This window comes from Pseudopodoces humilis, chromosome 6 (genome assembly GCF_049639895.1).
Source record: "Pseudopodoces humilis isolate 2021_Gansu_Grassland_sample_001 chromosome 6, ASM4963989v1, whole genome shotgun sequence".
Taxonomy (NCBI): Eukaryota; Metazoa; Chordata; class Aves; order Passeriformes; family Paridae; genus Pseudopodoces; species Pseudopodoces humilis.
The window spans coordinates 38014053-38040667 of record NC_142205.1 but is presented as its reverse complement, the minus strand read 5'-3'; the positions used below and the strand labels follow the sequence as shown (position 1 = coordinate 38040667).

General features: G+C 35.5%; 1 protein-coding gene across 1 annotated transcript in view; it reads right to left on the bottom strand.

The window, feature by feature from the left end:
- The window catches only part of SPOCK3 (SPARC (osteonectin), cwcv and kazal like domains proteoglycan 3), a 163110-nt gene that overhangs the window by 48742 nt on the left and 87753 nt on the right, over window positions 1–26615 (bottom strand). The window contains exon 5 of the mRNA XM_005517609.3: window positions 17430–17556. Within this exon, the coding sequence (XP_005517666.2) occupies window positions 17430–17556 (127 nt within the window). The remainder of the gene's footprint in view (window positions 1–17429; window positions 17557–26615) is intronic.

The window sequence follows — 26615 nt, the reverse complement described above, 5'->3', positions numbered from 1 at the left end:
ATGAATAAAATGAAAAGCTCTGCCTAATGTAATTCTGCACAGTGGCTATCTTTTCTGATACAGAAACAGATTCATTTGTGAGGTTCTGACTGTACTTACAGCTCCAATACAGAAACCACATAAAAGCTAACTATATCTGAAAAAAAATATTGTTTCAGGCATATAAAAATAAAGTAGTTAAAAACCACATACAGAGAAAATAGTATCATTGTAAACCCTCAATCTTACGGAAAAGCTGAACTTTTTTTCCAATAAACAGCTCTTTGCATAGAGATCTTTCTCTGGGATGTTTTGTCAATGTATTATCAGGAAAAACATAAAAAACCAAGGTGGGGGAAGCATCTACTAAGATGCTTTTTCCAAAAGTGAAAGAAGAAAGATTGTTACGGAGAACACTTCGTCCTTGAACAAAAGATGCCAAATGTCTCATTAAATAGGTAAAGGACACAGAAGCATATGAGTCAGAAAACCAGTTCAAGTCACAAATGAAAATATGAAGTGTTTTCTATGCATCATAACACTTCAGAACAATCTCACCAGAATTTGTCTCTTTTATTCCCTGAGTCATATTTTGTTGGGGTATATAACTTCACTGTAATGTAGCTCCATTATATGATTTTCAAGATTTCCAGAGAATGCTGAAGTCAAAGTTTCTCTCTCTCCTAAAAATATGTAAGGGCTGGGAGCACTGTAGCTATGTAAGAATCAAGGTGGCTCCTGAAAGACTGCACTTGATGTTCCCACTAGTATGCAGATGTAAGCACTGTGAATTTACAGAACTTTATCAACTTTTTAAAAGCTGTCAGACTTCCAGTCTTGCCATACTCTCATGTAGTTCTATATCTTGCATAACCTGAAGTGCATCACTGTATCAAAGGATTTTTGCACCACTGCCAGTACTAAAAAGAGAGAAATTATTACCTCCTATTTTGTGTACTTAAAGCAATTATTGCCAAATAAGTCATTATTGTACTTCAGTTTTGAATGTGTTATCTTTTGCCAAAAAGGCATGGTTAAAGGAAAATGACATGAACAGAACCTTTTAATTCTCAAGAAAAACCTTCCAACATAACTGTTCCAATTGCAAGTTATATAGCACTAATAGCTCTTAAGGGACTGGAAAATGGAAGCAAAGCAAACACCTGACCATGCTGATATTGAAATAACCGAATACTTTTTCTATCTCAATTTTCCTGGCCCTACAGGAAAGTGCTTGCAGTACTATGATGCCCACCAGCCCTCTCTACAGAAAGTGTATGACCTAATTTATATTTTAATGCTCAAACCAATATTTGGAGTTTGTGGAATGGATTATCACTCAAATTTAATACTCGTCTCTGTAAAAAGAGATGCCTTTCCATTTTTAATATCTGAGAGCTTTTATTATTCAAATTTAGTAGCATAAGGATTCAAACCTACAGATAGCTGTGCTTTAGGCTTTGATTACTCTACTTGGTGAGACCACCACTTAATATTTGACATATAAACCCATTCCAGGTTGGATTAACTGAGAAACAGAGTACGAAGAATGAAGCACAAAGATGGCAACACATTCATTTAATTTCTGAAGATTTCTTTAATCCTTTTTTTGAGAGGTTGTATTTTTACAGACTCCAATGCTCCTAACTTTGATTCACTTGAACGTTGCTCAAGAGACTAGTAAATACTTCATAGGTGCTTCAACTAGCATCATGAGTTCCAAGTTTAGTCTTTGATTTATTTTTCTTTGAAGTTGTCTACTCAGTCCTATTTGCAAAGAACACTATCCTTTTTAAACTCTAAAAAAACTTAATGCTCAACACCTGGCACAGGCAGAGATACATGAAATCCTGAGTGCAAGGTCAGCACACAACACTTCCAAACCAGTACTCCCATTCACAGGTATGATGAAGTTTTACCCTAGCTGAACTCAAAGACAGGAAGGCAGCAGAGATATATTCATTGATTTCAGAAACAAAGCAACATCATGGTGCTTGCATAAGCTGGAAATGAATCAAGGCAGTTCTGACAATTTCCTTTTAGCAGCTAGCAACACCTGGAATACAACTCTGGTTCAAACCTCTTGACATCATTCCCCAGATTAAAAATGCACTAGGATACTGTAAAGATAGCTCAGTTACATAAAGGTGAGTCAAACTTCCTTCAGTGCTACTCTTAAACTGGTAGAAGAGCAAGTAACATACCTGAAAAACTCCACAGAAAAAGAAATCACTGACATGCAGTGTATGAGGCCAGAATGAGAAATAGTAGTCAAAAAGGAGAGGTGGTGTGAAAGGATTCATGCCACGGTAGTAACTCAAAGAGCTGCCTGATTTCCTAACCAGATCTCTCTCCATGACTTTTCAATGGTCTTGGCAATCTGAAGAATTAACAGGAAGCTGGCAAATGCTGACCCAGTCCCACTCCATGCCTGGTAAAATTATGACGATTATTCTGAGATTTGCAGGAAGACATATGAAGGACAATGCAATCATTGGTCACAGTCAGGACAGCTTAATGAGGATGAAGTCCAACTTGACTTTTACAACAAAGTTACCTACCTAGCTGACCAAGGGAAGCCAGCTGATACAATCTTTTTGGATTTCAGTAATGTTTTCAATACTTTCTCTCACAGTGCCTTTCTGGACAAAATGTCCAGCAGACAGCAGGATAAACCCATCACATGATGAGTGAGCACCTGGCTCATGGGCTGGACACAGAACACTGTGGGTTAATGGGATGAAGTCAGGCTGGTGACCCATTACTACTGGGGTTCCACACAGCTCCACTGTAGAGCCAGTGCTCTTCAAGGTCCTCATAAACAACTTGGATGCAGGACTCCAAAGTAGATGAAGTCTGCCAACGATATTTGACTGGGAGGAGCTGTTGACTCCCTTCAAGGCAGACAAGCTGCAGAGAGACCTGGACAAATAAGAGAGGTGGGAAATCACCAACTGCATGAAGGTTAACAAAGAAAAGTACCAGATTCTGCACCTAGAATGGGGCAACCCTGGATGTACAGATGAACTGTGAAATGAGATGCTGGAAAGCAGTGCCATGGAAAGGAGACCAGCCAGGAGAGCCAGTTGTGTCCTGAGGGGCATCAGGCACAGCACCACCAGGCAAGGGGGAGGATTGTGCCACTCTGCTCTGCTCTAGGGCAACCTCACCTTTAGTCCTGTGTGTTTTGGGTGCCACAACATAAAAAAGATATTAAGCTATTAGAGAGCCACTAAAGGAGAGCTGCAAAGATTGTGGAGAGCCTTGAGGGGAAGCTGTATGAGGAGTGAGTGAGGTCACTTGGTCTTTTCAGACTGGAGGAAACTGAGAGGAGACCTCATTGCAGTCTGCAGCTTCCTCATGAGGGAAAAATGATGGACAGGCACTGTTCTCTCTTCTGTGGTGACCAGTGACAGGACCAAAAGGCCTGATGCTGTGTCTGGGAAGGTTTAGGTTGGATACTACAACAAGGCTCTTCACCCAGAGGGTGGTTGGGCACTGGAACAGGCTCCCCAGAGAAGTGGTCACAGCACTAAGCCTGACAGAGCTCAAGGCTCTCAGGCACATGGTGTGATTCTTGGGGATGTCTTGTGCAGGCCAGGGGTTAGACACAAGGATTCTTGTGGGTCCCTTCCAACTTAGGTTGGCGTGATTCTAGAGGGTTGGAAGATAAGCTAAAGGATATCCTATTAAACATGGAAGAGTTTTAGAAGATATAAATATAATAAAAAGTCATAATATTAAAATAGGCTAAAATATAATGTAATTCAATACAGAAAATGCTATGGTCTAATGTTACATAGACAAAATAATCAAGGTATTAACAACAAGATGGAGCAACTGGCTAGACATCCATTATAAAGGGAAAATAGAAGTCTAGTGATCATTAAGAACAATTGAGCGGTGTTTAAAAACATTATACCAGGATATATAAATGCTAGTGCAACCTACAAAACATGTAAGATAATTTCACATAGCTGTGGCAGCACCGTACAGCTTGTGACAAGGTTTCAAACAAGACAGGATTTAACTGAAAAAGGAGTAACAGGAATAATAAGAAACCTAGAAAATAGTCACCAAAAAGAGACTGAAGGACTGGGTCTTAAGACAATTCATGTAACAGCTGTCAAATAGGCAAAAGACATCTGAAAGGTACCTGAAAAGAATACCGCGATGAATGTTACAAGAAATAATTGTCTTAAATTGCTGCAGAGAAGTAATAAATTAGATACTAGGTAGACTTTTTAAGAAGGGTAGTGACTTCTTGAATCGCTGGAGAAGCTTTTTAATCTTAGTAATTGTCTTTACAACCAGGCTTAGATAAATCTGTCAGGAATTACACCTGTGTAGCTTATCTTGTTTTTTGAACATGGGTGGATCAGATGGCATCAAGCTTATTCAGTTGGGAAGTACAGACCTGCTCCAGGAATGAACCAGTGTCAAGAGATTATTGCTTGCATAAATCTTGCTCATTTACTGAAGAGTTTGAAAGATGTGTAATGAATGAACCAGGGAGATGGCAAAAAAGGAAAGAAAAGTAATGCTTGTACTGGTCTATTGATCCTAGGTAATTTCAGCAACATTCTGTTTGGAACTGAGTGTATTTGTGCTTTCCTGAGCTCCTGAAAACCTGACATATGATTTGAGAATATGGTAAATATTTTCAGATAAATTAAAACAAAAATTAGTTGAATATATAAATGCTTTGCAATGTGAAATATGAACAAAAAATCCTTAAATTGGATATCCACATCTCAGATATAATTTATTTGCTTTCATCTGCAGAACCATCATCTATCTGTAAAAAGACATATCACACAGAGGGACAGTGTGTGAGACAGCTGTAAATTAGTTGCTATTTTCAGACTTCTCAAAATGTACAGGGAACAATGACATATTAAAGTAGATGAGAAATTTAGTTTAACTGTCTGGCTACCATATAATAAAAGACATAGAAGTGTACTGAAAACAATTTCCTGACTAGAAAAAAGAGAGGTATGTCCATTCTGTATGTTATGTGAGCGAAGAGCCCTCTGGAAGAAAGCAACAGAATTAGGACTGCATTTTAAGTCTACCCAAAAAGAAGAAGTCCTTGTGCAGCATTGACTCTGGCATTTCCTATCATTTTATCAATCTGCTTTTTCTCACAGACTTAATTCTGCTCCTTTTTGAGAATGCTACAATCTCAGTGCAAGTTTTTCCACAACAGTACTGTCTTGCCAGAAATATCTAGTGGCTTTTAAACAAAACTAACTTTAAGTAATGAGGATGCCTGTGACTTCCCTGGCAAGTAAAGAACAGAGGCTCATGAACAGAAACCTTGAGGTACAATCTGCAGACACTCACCCTCCAATCACTCTTTTCCATCTGGATACACCCTGGGCATCTGGAAACAGATCTGGTACACCCCTACAGCACACAAATCTGCAGAAATTAGCTGTCAGGATATTCATCTAGATGTCCAGTGAATACTGTGTCCATTATGTGCTTCAAGCCCTTCACACTGAAATACTGAAGTCTGGCCAGACACATCAACACGCTCTTTTCTAAACAGAAGCATATCTATAATACAGGACAAAATGTGAACTCACTGTTAAGAGTCTTTCAGATATTTTCATATGCTGAGGTGCTGATACTTATAGAAATGCTTTCTAGAACAGCATCATATTTAATACTGAGCTTTTAGTAAATTACTTTTTAGAAAACCAATAAGTAATACTTGTGCAACTGTAGAGTCTCATCTTTGAAAGGTAACCATCACCTTTAAGTGCACCTTATCTGTATGACAGCTCTGTAGAAGTTCTTGATGTTTTTGTACATTTAAAAATCAAAAAGGGCATGCTATCTAATTCTATGAAAAAAATACACACGTAAATGATTAAATTCAGATACCCCCTGATAATTATCAGTTCATATGCTACAAATAGAATTGCTGGATTTATCTGGAATATCCTTTCAAGTCTGTATGTTCCCACCAAAACATCCTCACAGTTCTTTCTTTCCTGTATTTTTTCTGGATGATCAACAATTCATGGTCAGAAGATTTCTGTATGAAGCAAGCAACAGGACCTCTGAGAAAAGAGCCTTTTCTGCTAGAAAAAAGGTATATTTTTTCCAGTATCATTTTATGTTTCACAGGCAGAAATTTCTCCCATAGAGCTCCATATTCATGCATCAATACAGATATTTTCTCTCTCGTTAGAAGCTGGTATCTCTGACAGCTGAACAGATAATCTCTGATTACTCAGTACTATGTGCTTTCAACTTCATGATGTTTTCCTATCCACGTTCCCCATTTTCAAACTTGATTCCTATTTCACAAAGCTTACATACCTTCCCCAGCACAAAATCTGCCTCTACTGTATTTGGTGAAAATTGTTACGTGAAATTATGCCCTCAGATTTGAGTTTAACTCAAATATGTAAAGGAAGTATCGTTATAAACTCAGTTGGCCATTCCTGTCACCAAGCATAGAGGTAGGGTGGGTAGGGTGAGCATTGATCAGGCACATTCCCGGTCCAGTTCAACACAGACCATTACCTGATACAGAACATGGAAGAGAAGTAAAGGACTGTTTCATGCAATCACTTTAGGCTAGCTTAAAATGAAGGTGAAAATATGGCCAAAGTTAGTGATGTGGTAAAAAAATTTTTGACAATTTTATGTAATTTTGAACTTCTTTACAAAAAGCAGACAAGAGGGTATAGAATTCCAAGCCAAATGCACCTAGGTATAATGATAAGAGACCACATTTTCAACTAATTCAAGCTTAAGAAAGCAAAAACTAATGTGTAAATCTATCCGTGAAGCATCACTCAGATCTGCAGATGCCTTTTTGTCTCATCAGTAACCTGCTAAGCATGTGTATTACTCACCTAAAAAATAGGAGTTTGGATAAAAATCTTTTCAGCAAACAAGTGCTACTGTTTAAAATGAAAACAACTGTTGAATATATTAACCATAAAGACATGCAACTAGCATTTTAATCAGAGAAAAACCGGAAATGTGTCTATTGAACCAAGACCCTGAGCAAAGAAATTTTTTTGCGGTTGAAAGACAACTGATGATACATTGTTTATGAAGCTATGGATTAGAGAATGCTATTTTCATGACAGAATGAAAACCTGCATCCAGAGGTTTCTTCCCATTCACCTTAATAGCTTGTCTGTTTTCTTCAGCACACTGCAGTGCAATAGTATAAAATTAAAAGCTTGAAATCATTGAAATCAGGTCAACTAGATATTCAGTCTTTTTCAGACACCCTAGAACACATATTAAGTCACAGAAACATGCCAATAGATGCCTACTGGGATTATTCAAATTAGGCACCTACTTATCTTTGCTTTCCTACTTAGAGGCTCTTAGAGACACATGATGTTTAGGAGCTTCTGCAAATCCTTCGAAGAACTTATCTACTTTTAAAATCAGCTGAGTTTTTAGACACCAACTTGGTTTGCAAAATATATACCTCACTATCTTATTTTATACATACTGCAAACAGGCTAACTAATATTTTATACCATCAGGGAAGAACACAAACCCTAATTAATGGTAAATCCCTACTTGAAATACACTATTCCTAGTAAATTAAGAATAATTAATAATAATGCTTTTAGTATTTGTGTAAAAAAATTTACTCTCACATCCAAATTAATATTCCCATATTCCTTTAATGCAATAAATTGTGTAAAAAAATATTTCAAATAAAAAAACATTATCGTGTTTTTAAAAACTAATTCACTAAAGGGGTAAAAAATATATAACCATGTTATATTGTGCTCTTGACTTCTTCCAAAAATATAAACATTGATACAATATGAAAATTTACTAAAAGCTTCTTGTAAGCACACTTAACACAAAAAAACCCCCGAAAAACTCTTTCTGAAATATACAAGCCTATACTTAAATCCATAAATTTTGGCTCTTATTCAGAGCTCTTGCCTGTATAGTCCAAACCTCAGCACTTCATCAGGCTCCTTGTTTCAAACTTCTCCATCATATTTGTCCCACCTGAGCCAGAGATTCACAGAATGTGACTCAACACTGTGCGTATGTGAGATTCGTGGTGTACCCCATTGCTGGCATTCAGTATTTTGCAATTTGCAGAAATTTTCTTGAGAGATGGAAAAATAAATATTCCTCAGATAAAACTAACTTTACATTTTCAAGTTCCCACTACAAATTTTAAAATTAACATTCAAAGATATTTTTTACAGGTGAACAAAAACATCTCATTCTCCTACACAACCATCTTAAAAAATAGCTGACTATATGGGTTCAAAAATCAGCTAGTAAAGCTCTTCACTTATTTTCATCTGACATGCAGATTTCTGAATAATGGCAAAAATAAAACAGAAGTAATGGAAAAGCTGTAAAATCTTGTAACAAGACACAAATGGCTTTTAGAAGTGTGGAATTTTTTGTTAAAACAATTTGCTTATTCCTTATTAGCATGCATTATCACTGTATTTTTAATGTCATATGACTTCCTAAGCCATGCTGGCTGATTGCATTGCTAATTAAACAAGTTCAATTTTTCCAATTATATCTAAGTTGAAATATTTATAAAGTTGTATCTGTGCTAAAATAGCATCTAAAGGGCATGCTCATTAGTTTCAATTATAGGAAAAATAATAAAAATACTAAAAGTAACATGCACAGACCTAGACAGTCCATACCGGGTTATCCCATCAAAATTTCAAAGACATTTAAACTATTCTTTGTAAACCGTGGTGACAAAGGGAGGGGGGGAAAAAAGGGGGAAAAAATAGAAAAAGGAAAAAAGTGAGAAAGCAAATAAAAAAAGGAAAAATAAATTTTATATAGTTAGTTACAAGTAGGTGAAACACCTAGGCACCCTAGTTTTCTTATCAGCCTGTACAGTCCTTTTCTGCTCACCTAAAAATGTATGCTAATATTCATTTGAGCTCCAAGTGCTAGAGTTAATTTATTAAACAGTCCAAAATGCAAGGCTCCATGTGCTATCAGTGACAAAAATTCCACATTCATACCAGTTTTCACTCTGTCAGGAAAGAAACATGGTGTTGTACAAGTGGTAATTAACATTCCAAAGCATGACTGTTTTTCATTGGATCACATATCTCTCCTTGATATGTGTATCTTGTGTAGAAACACACAGAACTGCACCCAAATCTTTCCCCTTTGTGCTGTTAGTACTTGATTTCCAGAACATGCAAAAATTTTCCTTGTTCTGTGACAAACACATGTGGATTAAAACTAAGGCAATACAAAGCCAAATTTTTCATTCTATATTTTGAATGAAAAGCCACAGTGACAAATTTTGCTACATCAATGCTTATTTTTCTTTTCCAGTAAATTCCATGGTGGCCTAAAATGTTACTTTTTTTTTTTCTGTTGTTGTTTTGATACAGAGGACCTACCTCTGATAGTCATATGTCTGAATTTGTTTTCAGTGAAATATCGACATAGCAATCAGCTCACATTTATAATATTTCATTGTGAAGCTTGCAAATTTAAAAAAAATTAAAAAATTAAAAAAAATTACAAATTTAAAAAAAAAAAAAAAATCCAAAATGTGAGACATGGAAGATGATTATTTAACATTACAGACATTTTTTCTCATTGGAATCTGGGAAAAAAAAAAAAAAGACTGAAGCCTCTCTTTTCTCCAGGCCAACATGACTAGTTTATAGCACTACAGCACTGCTGGTCTAAATCTCTGTTATAGTGTCTGAAACCTAAGTTTCATAGTATTTCAGCTTCTTTCTAAGTGCAAATGTGACTTGCATGAACATCATGTAAGAATAGCTTTTTAGAAGCTAAACACTTTTTTCTGTTTGACTACTAAATTTAATTAAATGTTTTAAAAATTTTAAGTTGAATAATTATCTTCTTCCTAGTAATTTTCACCTTATTTGCAGTTCTGTAGCTAATTGCTAAAGAATGCTTTCACTGGGCCAAGATCTGAGGCAGTTATCATTTGCCATTTGCTTGTTTGCCTCTCAACTTCTTTAACCCCACTCCTATCATAGATTGTTACTATAAACTCTCAAAATCTGTTCCTTAGGTTAATGTTATTTCATTTCACGCCATCTTTAACCATTCTCTCTCCCTATTAAGAGCTTATTTTCCATTTTTTTAGAAATAAATGCCTCAACAGTAGTCTCCCAAGACCATAAAAATCCTCTAAACCTATTTTATTATCTCTTGAATTTTTACCATCCTTATCTTCTACTCCACCAAAACCATATGCTTTAAAGAACTTCCACTTGGTAAAACTGAGGCAACTTTGTCTCTTGATCTCCTTCCTGCAACTGACACAGCTCATCTCTAACTTCCACACTGTTTTCTCAGTGCCTTAATATTTCAAGCAACTATAAAACTTAAGAACCCTATTAATTGTCTCAACACCCCAGACCCTTCTCTCTGCTGGTTTCTTTACATAACTGGTTTCTGCTGCACAAGGGTAGCCATGCAAGTTCCTGTGTTCAGCTCCTATGCATTTCTGCCTTCATATGATGTGGAAACATTTTTCTGGAAAATAACTGCCGTGCCAAAATGATTCGGGATTATTTTAGTTGTAATTCTAGTTACAACATTTTTAATACTATTTTCAAAAGATTAACTTCTGATGGTTAAGCCTCTCAGAGAAAGACTGTTCTCCATGGAAGTATGCCTCTAATGCAATCTAAAGTTTAAGAAATCTGAATCTTCAACTAAAATCTCCATTTTCAGAAGTGTGATTTCTCTTATTTTGCTGGCTGTCTCATTTGACAGTTAAAACACAAATTTATATTCAAAATTTTGTATCTGTATCCTACTGGTGTGACAGGAGAGTTCTTTAATAAACACTGATACTTCTTTCACTTAACTCTTTGTCCTACTCTTTTACTGATTTTTCCTTACAGCCTAGATGATTTCTATTCTAGGAAAAGCATAAAGCCATTTAAAAAAACACACACACAGAATCACAGTATGACTCTATGTTTGAGGGTTGGAAGGGACCTTACAGATCATCTAGCTCAGACTCTCTTGCCATGGGCAAATAAATCTACTTTTCTCAAAGTCCCTTCCAAGCTGGCCATGAACACCTCCAAGGATGGGGTATCCACATCATCTCTGGGCAACCTGTGCTAGTGACCCATAACCTACATAGTAAATAATTTCTTCCTAACACAGAACCTAAATCTACTCATGGTCTGTTCATAACCATTCTCCCTTACCCTATCACTACATGCACTTGCTGAAAATCTCTCTCCAGCTGTCTTGTAGGTCCCCTTTCTCAGCTCCTCTATCACTTGGAGAATGAATTTCTCATGAATACATTCCAGGGACCCCCTGGAATGCTCCTGCCCTGCTGTGCTGTCCCACCAACAGGGCAGCTGAAGTACCCCACGAGGACCAGGGCTTCTGAAAGTGAAGCTGCTCCTATCTGTCTACAGAAGCCCTCATTCCCTCTTTTTCCTGGTGGGGTGGACTGTAGCAGTCCCCCAGTTTAATGTCACCTGTCCCTGTCTCCCTTTAATTTTGACCCTTAAGCTTGTGGTCAGCATCTCATCCATTCCGAGGTGGACCTGCATTTAAAGAAATTACACTGATGAAGCCTTTGGAAAATATTTTCTAGTCCATAAGGTCACATTTTTTTTATTTTTACTGAAGTATTAAAGTTTAGGTATCTCTTAATGCAAATTCAATATATAATTTTATATTAAATGAACATGATATTCTGGAAATGAAAAAGGGAATCAAATTCAATTCTTGCTTGTATAAATAGCACATATTTATATATGTATAAATTATCCTAATCTAAGAAATATTGAATTGATCAGAATTTCAAAATATTAAAGCTTTGTAAAGCATTTTGTTATGTAAGCTATTGTATTCTTTCTCTACAGCTTTAGAAGCTATTTATTTTGAATGCAGTAGATAAAGAGGAGATCAGTTATGTATAATATATTTTGGAAATTTTACTACATCAGCCTATCTGAAACTCTGGATTAAATAGTTAGTCGTCACCCTTATGATATTTCTCTGCCTTTTTTTTTCTTGAATACCACATCCTATCAATATAAAGGTTCCAGATAAAATTTCTGGCAAAACCCATCCATGTTTTATTTTCCAGCTATGGCCAATCTCATTTCCTTCTTTTATTATTGTTTGCCATTTTAAGCATTTAAAGAATGAACAAGCAGTTTCTACTGTTTCTATAAAGACTCAAAGTATACTCCAGGATCAGTCAAGCATGATACATTTTACTTTTATCATTGACTATTCATCAGTCTCATCCAAGGAAAGACTGTGGAGTTTCTTAAGGGGACAGAATAGGGCAGAAGGAGGACTAGCAATGATTAGTTGGCTTCTTTGCGGGTTTGTTTTCTCCCCTATTTACCAACAACTTTTTTTTATTTGCCAGTGTACCTCAGCCATAAATTCATTATAACAGTAAAACCCAGACTTGCTCTGTAGGTGGTTTTAAATTCTTCCACTTATAAAGGGGTGATTTTTGCAGGGTGCTGCTTGGGCTAGAGACACAAATCTTAATTTTGAGATGCCCCTTTTGACAAAATCCACTTTTATTAGAAAAGCAGATCCTTGCTGGTTGAGCACCTGGAAGAAGCTGCTTCTACCAGCTGCAAGAGTAGAAGATCTGTATGCTGTCAAACAATTTATTTCAGAGAGATTACATTATTTTATTACTAAAGGTGGCAGGCAATGATTTAACCTTATTATTTTTGGCTAGATTTCAACTGACAGTTAAGTCTACAGCAGATTGCTTAGTAACAAGGCAGATAAAAATGGAAAGACATAGTGGATTAGCCCAATTTAAGAAGCAAGACTGACATATATTGGATCAGGCTTGTGAAAAATGCTTTCATTTACTATTACAAAATACCTATTTTGTAATAGGAATTCTGTTTCTAGCAATCTCTCTTGAAGTAGAAAAGAACTTTCAACAGCTCACGCATGTGACCTGAAAGCTCAATTACACTAATTGATTTAAATCAATTTATCTTATATAAAATCAAATTCTTAAAATAACATCAAAGATTAAAAATGCCAATACACATTTTTTATGTCTCTTCTCAACATGGTGTCTTATACCAAACACACTGCTAAGAGATATAGATTATTAAGTTAAAATTTTAAAAATACCTGAAATTAATAAAGATAGCAATGATTTTAAAAAGAAAAATGTTAAATACGGGATGTCCTGAGAATAAAAATTTATTTCAGATTCAGGAAATATAATAAACAAAACTTGAATGGAGTATTAAACTCACTCCTCCACTCAGTGCAATTTTATCCCAAACTCTTTCAAACCTCCTCACAGAAAGGAATTGTAATTTGGGAGACTGATAAATGTATTTGAATATTAAAAAGATCTAAATCCACATACTTGTTTATCTGTGGAGTCTTTCAAGGTTTTTATCCTCTTTTCTGACTACTTTTGTATACAGTTTGCATCTTAGTCTGAGAAGCTAGTTTAGACCCATTACTTTTGAAAAACAATTTTTATAGCTATTTACACATACAGGGTTTTCATCAATAACGTGAAGCATTCATAGGTAGGAGAAAATATATTTTTAAAAAATTCACTATCAATATGAAGACATCTTGAGCAAATTGTTGCTAGCAATAGAACTGCCAAAGTGATTCTGGCATAAAACCATGGGGCAATGGGCATAATTTAAAGACTAAGTTATTTCTGCTGTGTTTTCAAAACACTGCAAGCACTGCTCATTGATCTCATTTAAGGTTAGATTTTGCTGAAGTCAAATTAATCATCAACTGCGTTCAACTTAAGAAAGAAGACTTCAGCCTATTGTACCAAATACCAGAGCTGAAATCAAAATATGCGAAATCCACTCAAAAGAAGATTCATCTGCATGACTGTATTTTTTTTTTCCTCTTGGCCATTTTTCTGACAGTCCAGTTACAAAACAGTGCAATATGGGAGAATTGTTCCAACAGAAGAATCTAATCCTGAGCATCACCATCTCACCCCAGTTACACCAGCTTTACAGCATGTGCTGGACAGCAGTGAGTTGCCTCCCTGGGTGAAAGGGCAGCAGCAGCTGCATTGCTGCCTCAAAACAACCCACCTGAGCTGCACTTCATGTCCTTTTATTTCCCCATTAATCCCAGGAAAGATGAAGCTACAAACAGGCTGTGTTTTTCATGGAGAATGTCAAGTATATAGGGGTACCAAAGCCTTGTGAGACAGCACTGCTTGACAATTCCTAGTGTAAAAATGCATACTGCACTTTCAAGTGCCAAAGTTTAGAGAAATGCAGAAGGTAAAAACAGACCAACTGTAGAACACATGCAGTATTACTTAAAGGCCATTAAGTAAAAACTGTGCCACCACTGGGCCAAGGAAATGGCAGGATGTCTTTATTCTGAATTTCTTCTCTCACAATGATTCACATTCACTCTGATTACTCAGCATTTCAGCATGTAATATTTTTATTTCAACATTCTTGTAATTCTAGTAACAAATATCTTACACCTGCTACTTTTCTTTTACACTGACTTAATGAGATTAATTTTGAGCTGAAAAACAGTAAATATAACCTGGACTGCAAAAATGAGAGGGAAACAAAATACCCTTACCTGACTCTGGAAAAGCTCATTTTAGGAGACAACTTTAATTTCTAGATAGCCCACCTATTATATAATTTTTTTTCCTTGTTTGCTTTCCAAAGCAAAACACATGTATGAAATAGCTATAGTTACATAACTTTAAATTAAGCATTTAATGGGCTTGTCCTGAAAAAGCAAAGTTATACTCCCAAAAGAGCATCCATCTGACAAATATCAACAGCCTGGCTGTGTTCTACAGTACTATTTAATGACTTATTTCCAGGAAATGTATTATAGAATTTTCCAGAGTCATTAATGAATGCTTTCTAAATACAAGAAAAGTGCTGTATAAACTCCTATTGGAGCTTGATGACACAATGAAACAAACTTTGCTTGGAGTACAAGAACACAAATATTTGCCTTTAGTCAATTTTTAAAAACATTGCTCTTGAAATAACCTGGCAAGGACCTCTGTTGTGATGCAACTCGTTGCACAGAGTGTGAAATCCTCACATCACTAAAGAGAAATAAAAGTAAGTATTTATAGGCTAATATAGATATTCTGTGACAATAAACGTTTTTAGCATTTTTCTTCCATAAACTGAGATTTGAAATTTACCATTACAAGGCAGTGGAAGACAAAAGTTCAACCCTGCAGAATATCTCTGAGGGTATGTCACCTCTGCATTGTTTGCATGCAAGGGATACTGAGGTTGGATAACATGCACTGCTGCACTGGCTGCAGCACTGAATGCACTGGAATGTGAACACAGTGTGTTTATTCAATCCACTCATTTCTCATCACTCCCTTTGAACAGCTGCACCTTTAACATATGAACTGATTTAAAAACATCTGCATCTCATCAATATTTATAGATTTTTGTACACCTACTCCAGACCAGACCATGAGAGGAGAAAGGTCACTTCTACCTATGGAGCTATTCAGACCTCAGCATTCCTATATGGTAAAATAGGAAATAACCAATGAGGTTAAAGTGGGGTGATTTTTGCATTACTTAGAAAGAACACAGGGAGAGATTGCAATAAATGAAGTATACAGCATTTAAAAAATAAAAATGTTGCTCATCCAGTATTAACTATATTAACTTATCTACCTCATCTATTTAAATTTCAAAATTGTAGACACTACCATCTGTATTATATCTGTGTGCCACCTGGACTGGAGACTTAAAGACTGCCTGAACTTTTGAATGGCAAGGCAGAGTAAATACTAAATGACAGCATCACCTAATGTCTAGTAAGATGCCAACACACTTTTAGCTCATAAAAAAACACAGGCAGGAGATTACAGTTAATGAAAATCAGAATACTTTTCAAATTCCTAAATTAAAGTCATAGTGTCAATGAAAGGGAGTATTTTTTAGCTACACCGAAGAGTCCAGAATTTATTTCTAGGGCCTCAGATAACCTGGTGTAAGCATTAGAAATTTTTTTAATTTCTTTCTTTAAAGGACAACTAAGATTCTAGAACAAATCCCTATAATTAAATATTCAAGTTAGTAGGAAAAACATTTTCTAATGTAAGATTTAGGATAAAAGCCTAAGTGTTGTCAGGGTTTAGGAAGCACTAGTTAAATCTGATGTTTTTATTTTATCAAGAATAAAATACCCTTGGAGAAGATACTTAGTGTTCAATCTAACACCCAGTCCCTCTTGGAAACTAATTGTTTTTTGTAAACCTCACATGTGACTACAGATGTGTAAACTTCAGATGCTATTAATTTGTGATTACGTAAAAAAACAAACAAAAAAATATCGAAACTTTAAAACTTTAGATACAAGCAAATATCCCTAAAGTATTTTGTTTAAAATGCAATATGAAGTTTTTTCTTCGTAAGTAACAAACACAAAGGTTTTTCATCTCCATCAGTTTAATCTATTATTATACTTCTCTTGAAGCACTGGATATTATCTACTAATGAAACAATTTGTTAGTGTAAGGACACAGTGTCAGTAAGACAGAATACAGCAGCTCCTTTCACACCACTGAATTACATGCTGTTTCTGAGAAAAATGGGTTTACCAAGAGCCCCCACTTTTTTCTACTAAAGAAGACTCATTTGTTAATATTGGCTGAGCATTCTTCTGCTCGAAGTTTTAATGAAGGATGCTAAACAAATTAATTTGTTTTCAACATTATGAAGTCCCTCCATCTCACAATTTAATCTCTGCACTGTACTAATGCAGTCCCAGAATTTTTGGACTTCAGCGGGAGCAGCACAAAATATTTCATCCAAACAAGACTGAGTAAACTGACAGTAACATTTTAAAATTATTACTTTATCTCCAAAATTGTATGAGAGAAAAAACATGAGAGTTAAGGACTAGAAAAGGAAGATTTGATTATGATCTTAAAACTCATAATACACTGTTGCAAGGAAAGATATGCAACACTCATTTACATTATTACTTTTTTTTTCTGGGTATGTTACACCTATGTCTAAGTGCCTGGAATATGTCTAAGGACTGGAATTTGAAGCACACCTTCAATGCCCACCTGGAAAATCTGACTTAACATGCCTATTCTACCCCCAGCTGGAGACACCCAACGCTTTTTTGCTTACTCAAAACCCTGCCCTGGTTTCTTGTCACACTGCGGAGCACTCCGTGTGCTCCATTATACTGTGTAGCAGTCTTACACTGCTGCCCCAGGTATTACTGCTTTATGCTATTTAGGGTTTGCTACCGTTTTACTTTTACATCATACAAAATACTAGCATTGTTGTAGGTTGCATTCTGCAGTACACATTTCAGCCAACAACAAATAAATATTGGTTTGTGTTACAATACATTATTTTATTTTCCAAGAGCTGGAATTGACTGGAACAATGAAAGATTAATTTAGTTCTTTATTCAATTCTTACCTGAGAAGAATATGTGTGACCATCTGATCCACAAACAGGATTGGTATAAACTACTGGACACTGCTTGCAGTTTGATGAAATGGGACCACCCCTCCACTGTTTATGGCCTAAACCAGCCTCTTTCATACTGTAAGTAAACAAAAAGTATGTAATTCTGATAAACAGTAGTAAAAATAGAACATATTCAGGGTATTTTAATGAGCCTTTACAAACAGTAAGCCATACATAATTTGAACCATAAAATTTTCTTCTACAGAAAGCGCTGCCAATGCCTTCGGCATAAACTTCTCCAACTTTGTACTTTACTTACTGTAGTGATATTTGATGCCTGTATATTATTTTATTTTCTAAGACATATGAGTAGAAAAGGATGATTAAGATAATGCTTTGGGGACTATTACACTTATCGACCAGTGAAAGATGTTGGAATTACTTGGCACTAACTCTTTTTGTTATTAAACAGTATGAATAGAACTGTTGTATAAATAGTTCAACTGGTATTTTATGAGGCAACATTTAGGTTTTAGAGATCATAAATACTTCTATAGAAACAGGGAGGTCCTACTGGTCCTACTGTTTGCCCCACTCTGGACACTGTCTTTCACTGTTCACAATTTGCAAAATTCAGTCAACACTCAATATAAAGTTCAAAGGGAAAAAACCAAGTTAATCCACTGGAGCACATAATCAATCTACACAAGCATATATGTATACTCTCTTATAAACAGAGCTAGATGGATTATTTCAACTTAGGAAAAGGCTATGCTGGGTCAGACTAAAAGTCTAACATAAGTTACTGATGCTTCTTCACAATACTTTTATAGTTTTCAGTTTGTGGTATATGGCCATCTTCAGTCAGGCATGCTTTTACTATGTAGCTTTCAATTAATTCTTATTCAATTAACTTTTTTCAAATTTTTTTTCAACCATGAAAGCATTTAGCAGGCACTGTATCCTGAAACAGCTCCTTTATGACCTAAAAATATATGAAGAAGTTACTTCTTGCACATAAATTAAAAAATAAAAAATAATGCATGATTTTTATACTGGGTTTTTTCTTCTTGGGATCTTAATGAGGAACCTAAAATTGATTACTCTTAGAATACAGCAATGGCTTATCAGGACACACACAAATGTTCAAACTTATAAAATCTCAAGTCAAATATTCTTTAATAGAGCAGAACTCCCTCAGAACTCCTTCAACTCTTTCACCTATAAAGAACTATTTTGCTAATAATGAATCACTGTTTGAGAAGAACTTGTCTGGACTAATAAAAAAAAACATGGGAACTCCTTATCCTCTGGTTTTGTTTTACAATGAGCAGAGTAAAAGGCTAAAAGCACACACTTAACAGCAAACTGGTGATGACAAAAAAAAAACCCATTTCCAAGCCATGCTAATGTTTATAAGCTGTGAATTTTATCTGTGGTCTTTTAGATGGGAAAATAATAATAAATAAAAAAAAAAGCACAGGAATCATAGAAGTTTAAATTCAGGTTATGCTGTGTAATGAAATTTTGAGCTGATTTGAAGAGATTTTACAGTGTAAACAGGAACCTGAAATGCTGTACACAGAAGCTGTCAGTTACTATTGAAAAAGCCAGAAACAGCTTTAGTTATATGCAGCCTAATGAGTAATAAATTATCAATACAAGATTTTATGTCCACCAGGAAGTACTAAAAAGGAAACAATTCAAACATACCACCTTTATTAAAAAGTAAAAATCTTTTCTGATGAGTTGCATAATTTGAAGACAAAGTAAAAATCATTTCATTTCTATTATAGTAAAAAAAGGCTGAACTGTATCTTTGCTTATGTACAATATGTAGCAATAATTGGTCTATTGTTGCTCCTTTCACTTGACTGAGAGTTTTCCAATCATTCACATGAGTTCTAGCATCATTAGATTACATAGTTGGCTGCATCTTTCTCTAACTACTTGTTACTTTTATAGCTCACAATTATCCAGAAGTGCCCAGGTAGCCTGAGGCCACGGACAGGACCAGCATCCCAATATCAACCTGATACAATTTCTGTTTATCAGAGATACAGAAACTTTAAAATGCCGTACAAATCTATTGCAAAAGTTCCAGACATCAACAGAGAGGAGCTCATGGGTGTCAGCAAAAGCCAGACTGGAAACAGAATTTGTGAGACACAGGGGGAATTGGTGTAGATGCCTAAAATATATCAAAGAAAGGACTAGTGGTGTTTAGTGTTTTAGCACATATACACCCTTGTGCATGCCCTTGATGAAAACAAGACAAAGAATGAAAAAAATCCCTCCTTTTAGATGAAGAGAAGTAAAATCACCTGAAGGAAAAGAAAACAGGTGTCTCAGAAAGGATTGCAAGGACGATGGAAACTAGAACAAGCTCAGAATGTAGAAAATGCAGTTCTGTGATGAGTGGAGAGGTATGAAGAAAACAGAAAATATTTTATATAGTCAGATAAAATACCTCCCTCAACTAACCTCTGCTTTGTTAGGCTTTTAAATGCAAACTGTCCCAGGGCACTCATTTAAGCTGACAAGTGTCAAATTTCCTCTTTTACACAGAACTCCTCTGAGACCTTCAGCAGATCACTGTTACAAAAATTGGCTTCTATATAACCAATAATACTTTCATAAAAAAGAGATAGGTCTGTATTTTTCCAAAATTGTAATGAAAGGCAGAATGATAAAGAAATTATAAAAAAATGATACTTTGAAGGTATCAGTCCAGAGACCCAGCTATGGGAATAGCTTGTATGGAATAGTTAGTATATTCAGAAGCTTTAGTACAATGATGCTGAAAGTGGACTGTATTATCAAAGCAGCTGAACAGCTATTTTTGACTGAGTTGCAAATATGAAAAGTCAATTAAAAATATTTTTAATGCTAGTTATGGTAGACATGTGCATTTCATAAAATACTTGAATAATGCATTTTACTTATGTATTCAAATTTTTCCCTTCACCATTATTTAACTGCATCAGATTTATTTCTGTTGACTGTTTCTTTGTAACCAGGTGTTAGAGTTATGTTTTTTACAGGTAGGCAATGATCACACAAAAAAACTATTAACATGGAAATAAATGAGAAACTACTGTGATGGTAAAAATTATCTTGAGATATGATCATTGCTGTATGTCAACAATATTCTGAAATAGGCACAAAACTGTAACATATATAATTAGTTATTACTTATGTGAGCTATACAGATAAAGCAATATATGTTTACATTTTCAAATGTTAAGACATTTAAAAACAAAAACCAATGAGGCAGTTATTTCACTTTAATAAATCACTTGTTTCTTCCTTGTATTTATTATAATTCAAGATGAAAGAAGACCCAGATCACTGAAACTTGCAGCTAATAAAATGTTGTCATTTAATTTTGTGATTCTACTGCAATCACTATAAATGTTCATGCATTAGTTACTATGATGTCACATTAAATACATGATGTCATGAGAAAGTCAACCTCTGCCACCAAAAATTTCCTGAAAAGGATTTGGTACCTGTCTTGTAATAAAATAGTTATTACTGAATGCAAGTTCCACCTTATCTGATATTGTTGATACCTAAAGGGTAAAATTAAATATATGGGCTTAATTTACCAGCAGTGCATCTGATTGCATTAATTTGCATACACCAAACTGTGCATGCCCGCCTAGAAACATAATTAGCCAATCTGCCCAATTACTCTAGCCTATGTACCTGTTTGCATACATAAACTTACATTCCTGTATACACATTGATTGTGCCTGCAAATACTTTGAGAATACTTAATGTAACCCATTTTAAATTTAGCTTTGAGAAACTCTTTGGCAACATGACTTATTTAATGACATCTATAAAATGCATGAGTGCCCAATTCAATTGAAAAATGGTATTTTATAGCTAGATTTGATAATCTTCAAACACATTTTTTTCAAATACAAACTGGTTGAAAAAAGTTTGAGTTTCTAAAAACTAATCTTTGAACAAACTCTTGTAACTCTTCTCTGATAACTACATTTGCATCTTTAGGAGATTTTAGAGTGATTCCAATTTAGAGAGTCTGCCTGATTATGTTTTGCTATGGCCTTTGGGGGACACAATCAGGCTGTGTCAGATTAACATAATCAGAAAAAACACTTGTATCATAAAATCTAAATTGCTTTCTTTAGAGTTGCCTGAATTTCCTCCAAAGTTGTCTTTTCATGTAGAAGCTTCTTGGAAGAAAACTATAGTTGTCAATATATTACTAAGATGTTTCTTTCAAATGACAAAAATCTCTCAATTCATTACTGCCAGTCTTTTTGAGTATATTACTTTTACTTGTTTCTTTACTTTGCACTATTTCTAACAAATAGAAGAAAAATCCATCTGAATAATGTAATAAAAACTGAATTAAACTGAGATAAATGGAACAAAAATTACTAAGATTAATGAGGCAATCAAAATAAAATATATTTTAGCAACTTATAAATGAACACTGTTGGTAAGACATTTCTATTTATTGATAACCAATCTTAGTGTAGATTGAATGAGCTAGCAAGTATACCATTTTAATTAGACAAAAAAACAAAAACTGCACCCCAACACAGAAATCATCACAGAACGTTTTTTGTTGGAAAGAACCTTAAAGATCATTTCATTGCAATCCCCCTGCCATGGGCAGGGACACCTTATCCTAGACCAGTTTGCTCAGGGCCCCATGCAGCCTGGCCTTGAACACTGCCAGGGATGGGGCATCCACAATTGCTCTGGGCAACCTGCTCCAGTGCCTCATTACCCTCACAGTGAAGAATTCTTCACTAGTATCTAATCTAAACCTACTATTTTTCAGTCCCATCATTAAATGCCCTTGTAAAAAGTCCCTCTCCAGATGTACTGCAGGCCCCCTTTAGGGGTAGTACAAGGTCTCCCCAGAGCCTTCTCTTCTCCAGGCTGAACAGCCCCCCATCTCTCTCAGCCTGTCTGTTGGAGATGTGCTCCAGCCCTCTGAGTATCTTTGCAGCCCTCCTCCGAATCTGCTCCATCCCATCCACATCCTTCGTATGTTGGAGGCCCCACAGCTGGATGCAGCACTCCATGTGGGGTCCAACAAGAATGGAGTGGAGGGGGAGAATCACCTCCCTCAGCTACTGGCCATGCTGCTTTGGATGCAACCCAGGATAAGCTGGATTTCTGGGCTGAGAATGCACATTGCAAGCTCATGTCCAGCATCCCCAAGCCCTTCTGGGCAGGGCTGCTCTCAATCTGTCCATCCTCCAGCCTACGTTGATACCAGGGTTTGTCCCCAACCCAGGTGCAGCACCTCACACTTGGCCTTGGGAATCTCATGAGTTTCCCATGGGCTCATTTCTGGAGCTTGTCCAGGACCCTCTGGGTGGCATCCTGTCCTTCATGAGTGTCAACAGCATCACACAGCTTGGTGTCATGTGCAAGTTTACTGAGACCCATTCAGGGGGAACTTTGTGTCCAACATTATTTATGGATATGCCTAATACAGATCTGACATAGTTCCATGCATTTCCTATATATCTAACCAGAAATGGACACACACACATATAGCTGAAGCACATTTTGCTTAGCAAATCCTGGAGATGTGAAAAGCAATCCTGTGTATAACAGACTTCATTTTCTGTCACAGAATCCACGCACTCAAGATTTTTCTGAAGACAGAGATGCAAGTTGACCCTTAGCATCTATAATAACTCTATCACGATATCTGTTTAAATTAGCAGATCGACAAAATTACTTCAAGAGAAACAAGTGAGGCATGTTTGCATAAATAATGCCTAGATAATAAGACTATTAAACAAATTAATATTTACCATTTTTACCCTAGACTTTCATTTGCTGGATGACTTCTGTGAATGTTTTGCCTTTTAATCCTACCTACTCTACAAATCCCACTGGGAAGTCCTGAGCTACAGACATTGTCAAAACTTTAGACTCACTGACTAAAGGTAAAGAGTTGAGCATAAACCATAATCTCATATCTAGGCATGCTGGTCAATGAAGCAGCAAAGCACACTCCATCACCCCACAGGTATCTGCAGTTCAGACCATGAGAATCAAGAAGAATGTCAGATTATTTCCCTGTTAACTCACAGCTAAGTGTCTAGCCTTCCTCCTAAGAACTGAGGCTTTAATATGGCATGGATGAATAACCTTGGCACACACCACTGAGGAAACTACTAAATTGTGAGGAAGAGCTACCAGAAATTAGGTAATGTGGAACCATGCAATGTAAGAAAGCTAAAGCTGCAGACAGAACAGAGATTGTTGAACAAGGTCCGTCAGGAGTGGAAGGAAAACAAGCCACAAATATGAAAAGTTATAAAATCATAAAAGCAAAAACAGAGACAGAAGTTGAAACAACACCGAGGATGAGTCCACGTCAATGAGCCATGGAAGTCAACAAATTATACTTGGACCTGTCTGGCCAGCAAAGATCCACTGAGTATCTGGAAAGAGGTGGAGAGCATCATCAGTACAGTCTAACAGTAAATTAGTCCCAGCTAAATATTGTGTCCATTGGGTGATAATTAATTTTATACTTTTAGGTAGCACGTATTCTGCCTACAGAGACTTTGTGCCCTGTAAAAACCACTTGAATAAAGTGCAAAGATTGCAATGATAGCTTCACAAGTTAAGCATAAGCTGGAAGGAAACCTTGGATGAAGCAGATGTCTACACATGGCAAAATGATCCACCTATCACAGGATGTCCAATTTTGATCCTCAGCATAGTTATTTTGGCCTCCAATGTAGGAGCTGGAGAACAGTAAAGTTACAGAAAAACATCTTTCAATTATTTTTAAACTGTATGAAAATGTATGAGCATTTAAATGATAAAAATGCTTCCTTTGCTAGATATTGTTTTGACATATTAGAGATCATTCAAAATTACCACTGACTTCATAATTTTTAAGCTTATCAACTCACCTACTGTTTCTCCTAATTCAAGTTTTTAGAAGACTTCCTGTACTTCATATAAGAACTGACCCAAACATGACTTCTTTCCTTTCAGTGGATATATGCATTTTTACTCATCCAACAGACGGTAAGAAACTATGGATCTCCTAACTTACAAAGCTACTTAAGTGTTACTAAAATTTAAAAAATAGAAGGATTTATTTTCATCTATAAAATCTTAAACATTCCACGGCATATCTCACTAATAATCAATAGTTAAATTTTTCACAACACAAACTGATAGAAATAAAGTTGCAAAGATTTGAATAGCTGCAGTGACTACATGGGATGCTCACAGTTTTAAGTCATTCCAGAACTGAAGCCTCAAAAATTTAATACACATTTCAGTTGATATAACATATACGCAATATTACAAAAGAAATTGAGATTCATACACACACATACCCCACTTCGCTAAAGCAATTATGTATTATTTTAGAAAGATTTTTAATAGTGTATATTAACTTACGAACTTAGACTTCACCTTTTGGTCACCAAGATATGCAAATGTCTTTTGTAAGTGCTTTTTATGCTAATCTAAGTGCTTGACCTTGTCATAATGCAGCATTTTAATAATTTCTTAGAGATATTTATTACTTTTTCTCAGAACAGTTTTCATTTTAAAAAGCCAAAAGAATTACCAAACACATTTCAAACTTATCGTTTTCTACTTTGCAAAGACAGAACTTTATATAGATTTTACATGTGTACTCAGCCTTACAGAGTTCACCTCTTTGAATATATTCACTACATATTAGTTCTATTGTAAAAAGACATCAATTTGTGTTCCAAAGGAAAGCAGACATTTTTCAACGTTTTCTAAAACAGATAACACAGAAGCAGAAGTAATCTCTCCTTTTCTTTTACACATTATTTAATAAAGCAAACTTTCTTTAAGGACAGCAAATAGTTCTCTTCAGCTAATAGACATAACTTTAAGAACTACATCTAGTAACCAGAGTATTGTGTCACATCTTAAATTCTTAGTAGTTTGCTGAACAGGAATCCAAGATTTCCTAATGGTAAGGAAAATGCAATAATTGCATATTTAAATGGGGGTCCTGTGTATCATCATGTTTAGCAATTGCTAAACTGCGAAGTAGGGCAATGGATTAAATTTTTCAATTATTATATCTCTATTACAGAGGGAGAATTTGAAGTTATTAATTCAGAATCTGTTTTGCATAATATGATGCTTTCTGTTACCTGCATTTGATAGTTCAATTAAAGGCACAGTTTTCATTAGAGAGCATCTTAATGCTTCTGATTTATAATAAATGAGTGAATAAAAATAATTTAAACATAAAAAGCAAATTAAAATAAATGAAAGTCAAATAACTAATAATCTCCTCTACAACCCAAATAGACAAATAGTAACACTATTTTGACTAATATTACTATGAAGATGTCCAGTCCTACAACACACTATGTTGAACATAATTACAGAATAATTTTCACTAGAAAATAGATACTTTTCCTATTGGCTCAAAACACTGGCTGCCATAAAAACGTTCTTTCATCACTATAAGAATAAATTGATATTCCACTCATCAGATTCAGAACCCTGCAGTGTGATTCTCATGCAATCTATCTTTCTCATTGCCTGGCAAGTGCAAGTTGCACCCCTGCTGCCCATGCTCACAGCTTTTTCTTCCCTCACACAGGATCAGTCACAGTGTCTGCTTAAAAAGAAAGACAGAAAAAAAGGAAGAAAAATCCATTTACAAGCATCACAGTAATCAAAATCTGAAAGAAACATTTTCATTGTCTTCCTTTAATATTATGAACATATGTCTGCTCTATTAATGACTTAAATTTATCTTCTCTATACTCAACTCCTTAGGAAGGATTACAGGTAGAAAACACCAGTTATTGATTAATTTCAAAAGAACAAGTAATAGTAAGTATAGAAGGTAACTAAAGAAACACTTTGAAGCAAAACTGAAAAACTTAAGGAGAGGCATAAGGAGCTATATGTCTCTCCAGATTTCATTTAACCATTCTGAGTTCTTCATTGCACCTGTAGAAAATAATAAGCCACTTATACAAAGAATACATTCAAAGTATTCATGTTCAGGGGCCTGAATATCCCTTAATTGCCTAAGTTACTCAGGGTTGCTTCAGAGTCCCTTTATGGCACAAAACCTTCCAGCCATCCATTTTAACAAATGTTCTTTGCTCTTTAGCACAGCTTTAGAGTGAGTGATACTTCCCTGCTCCCCAATCCCTGCTT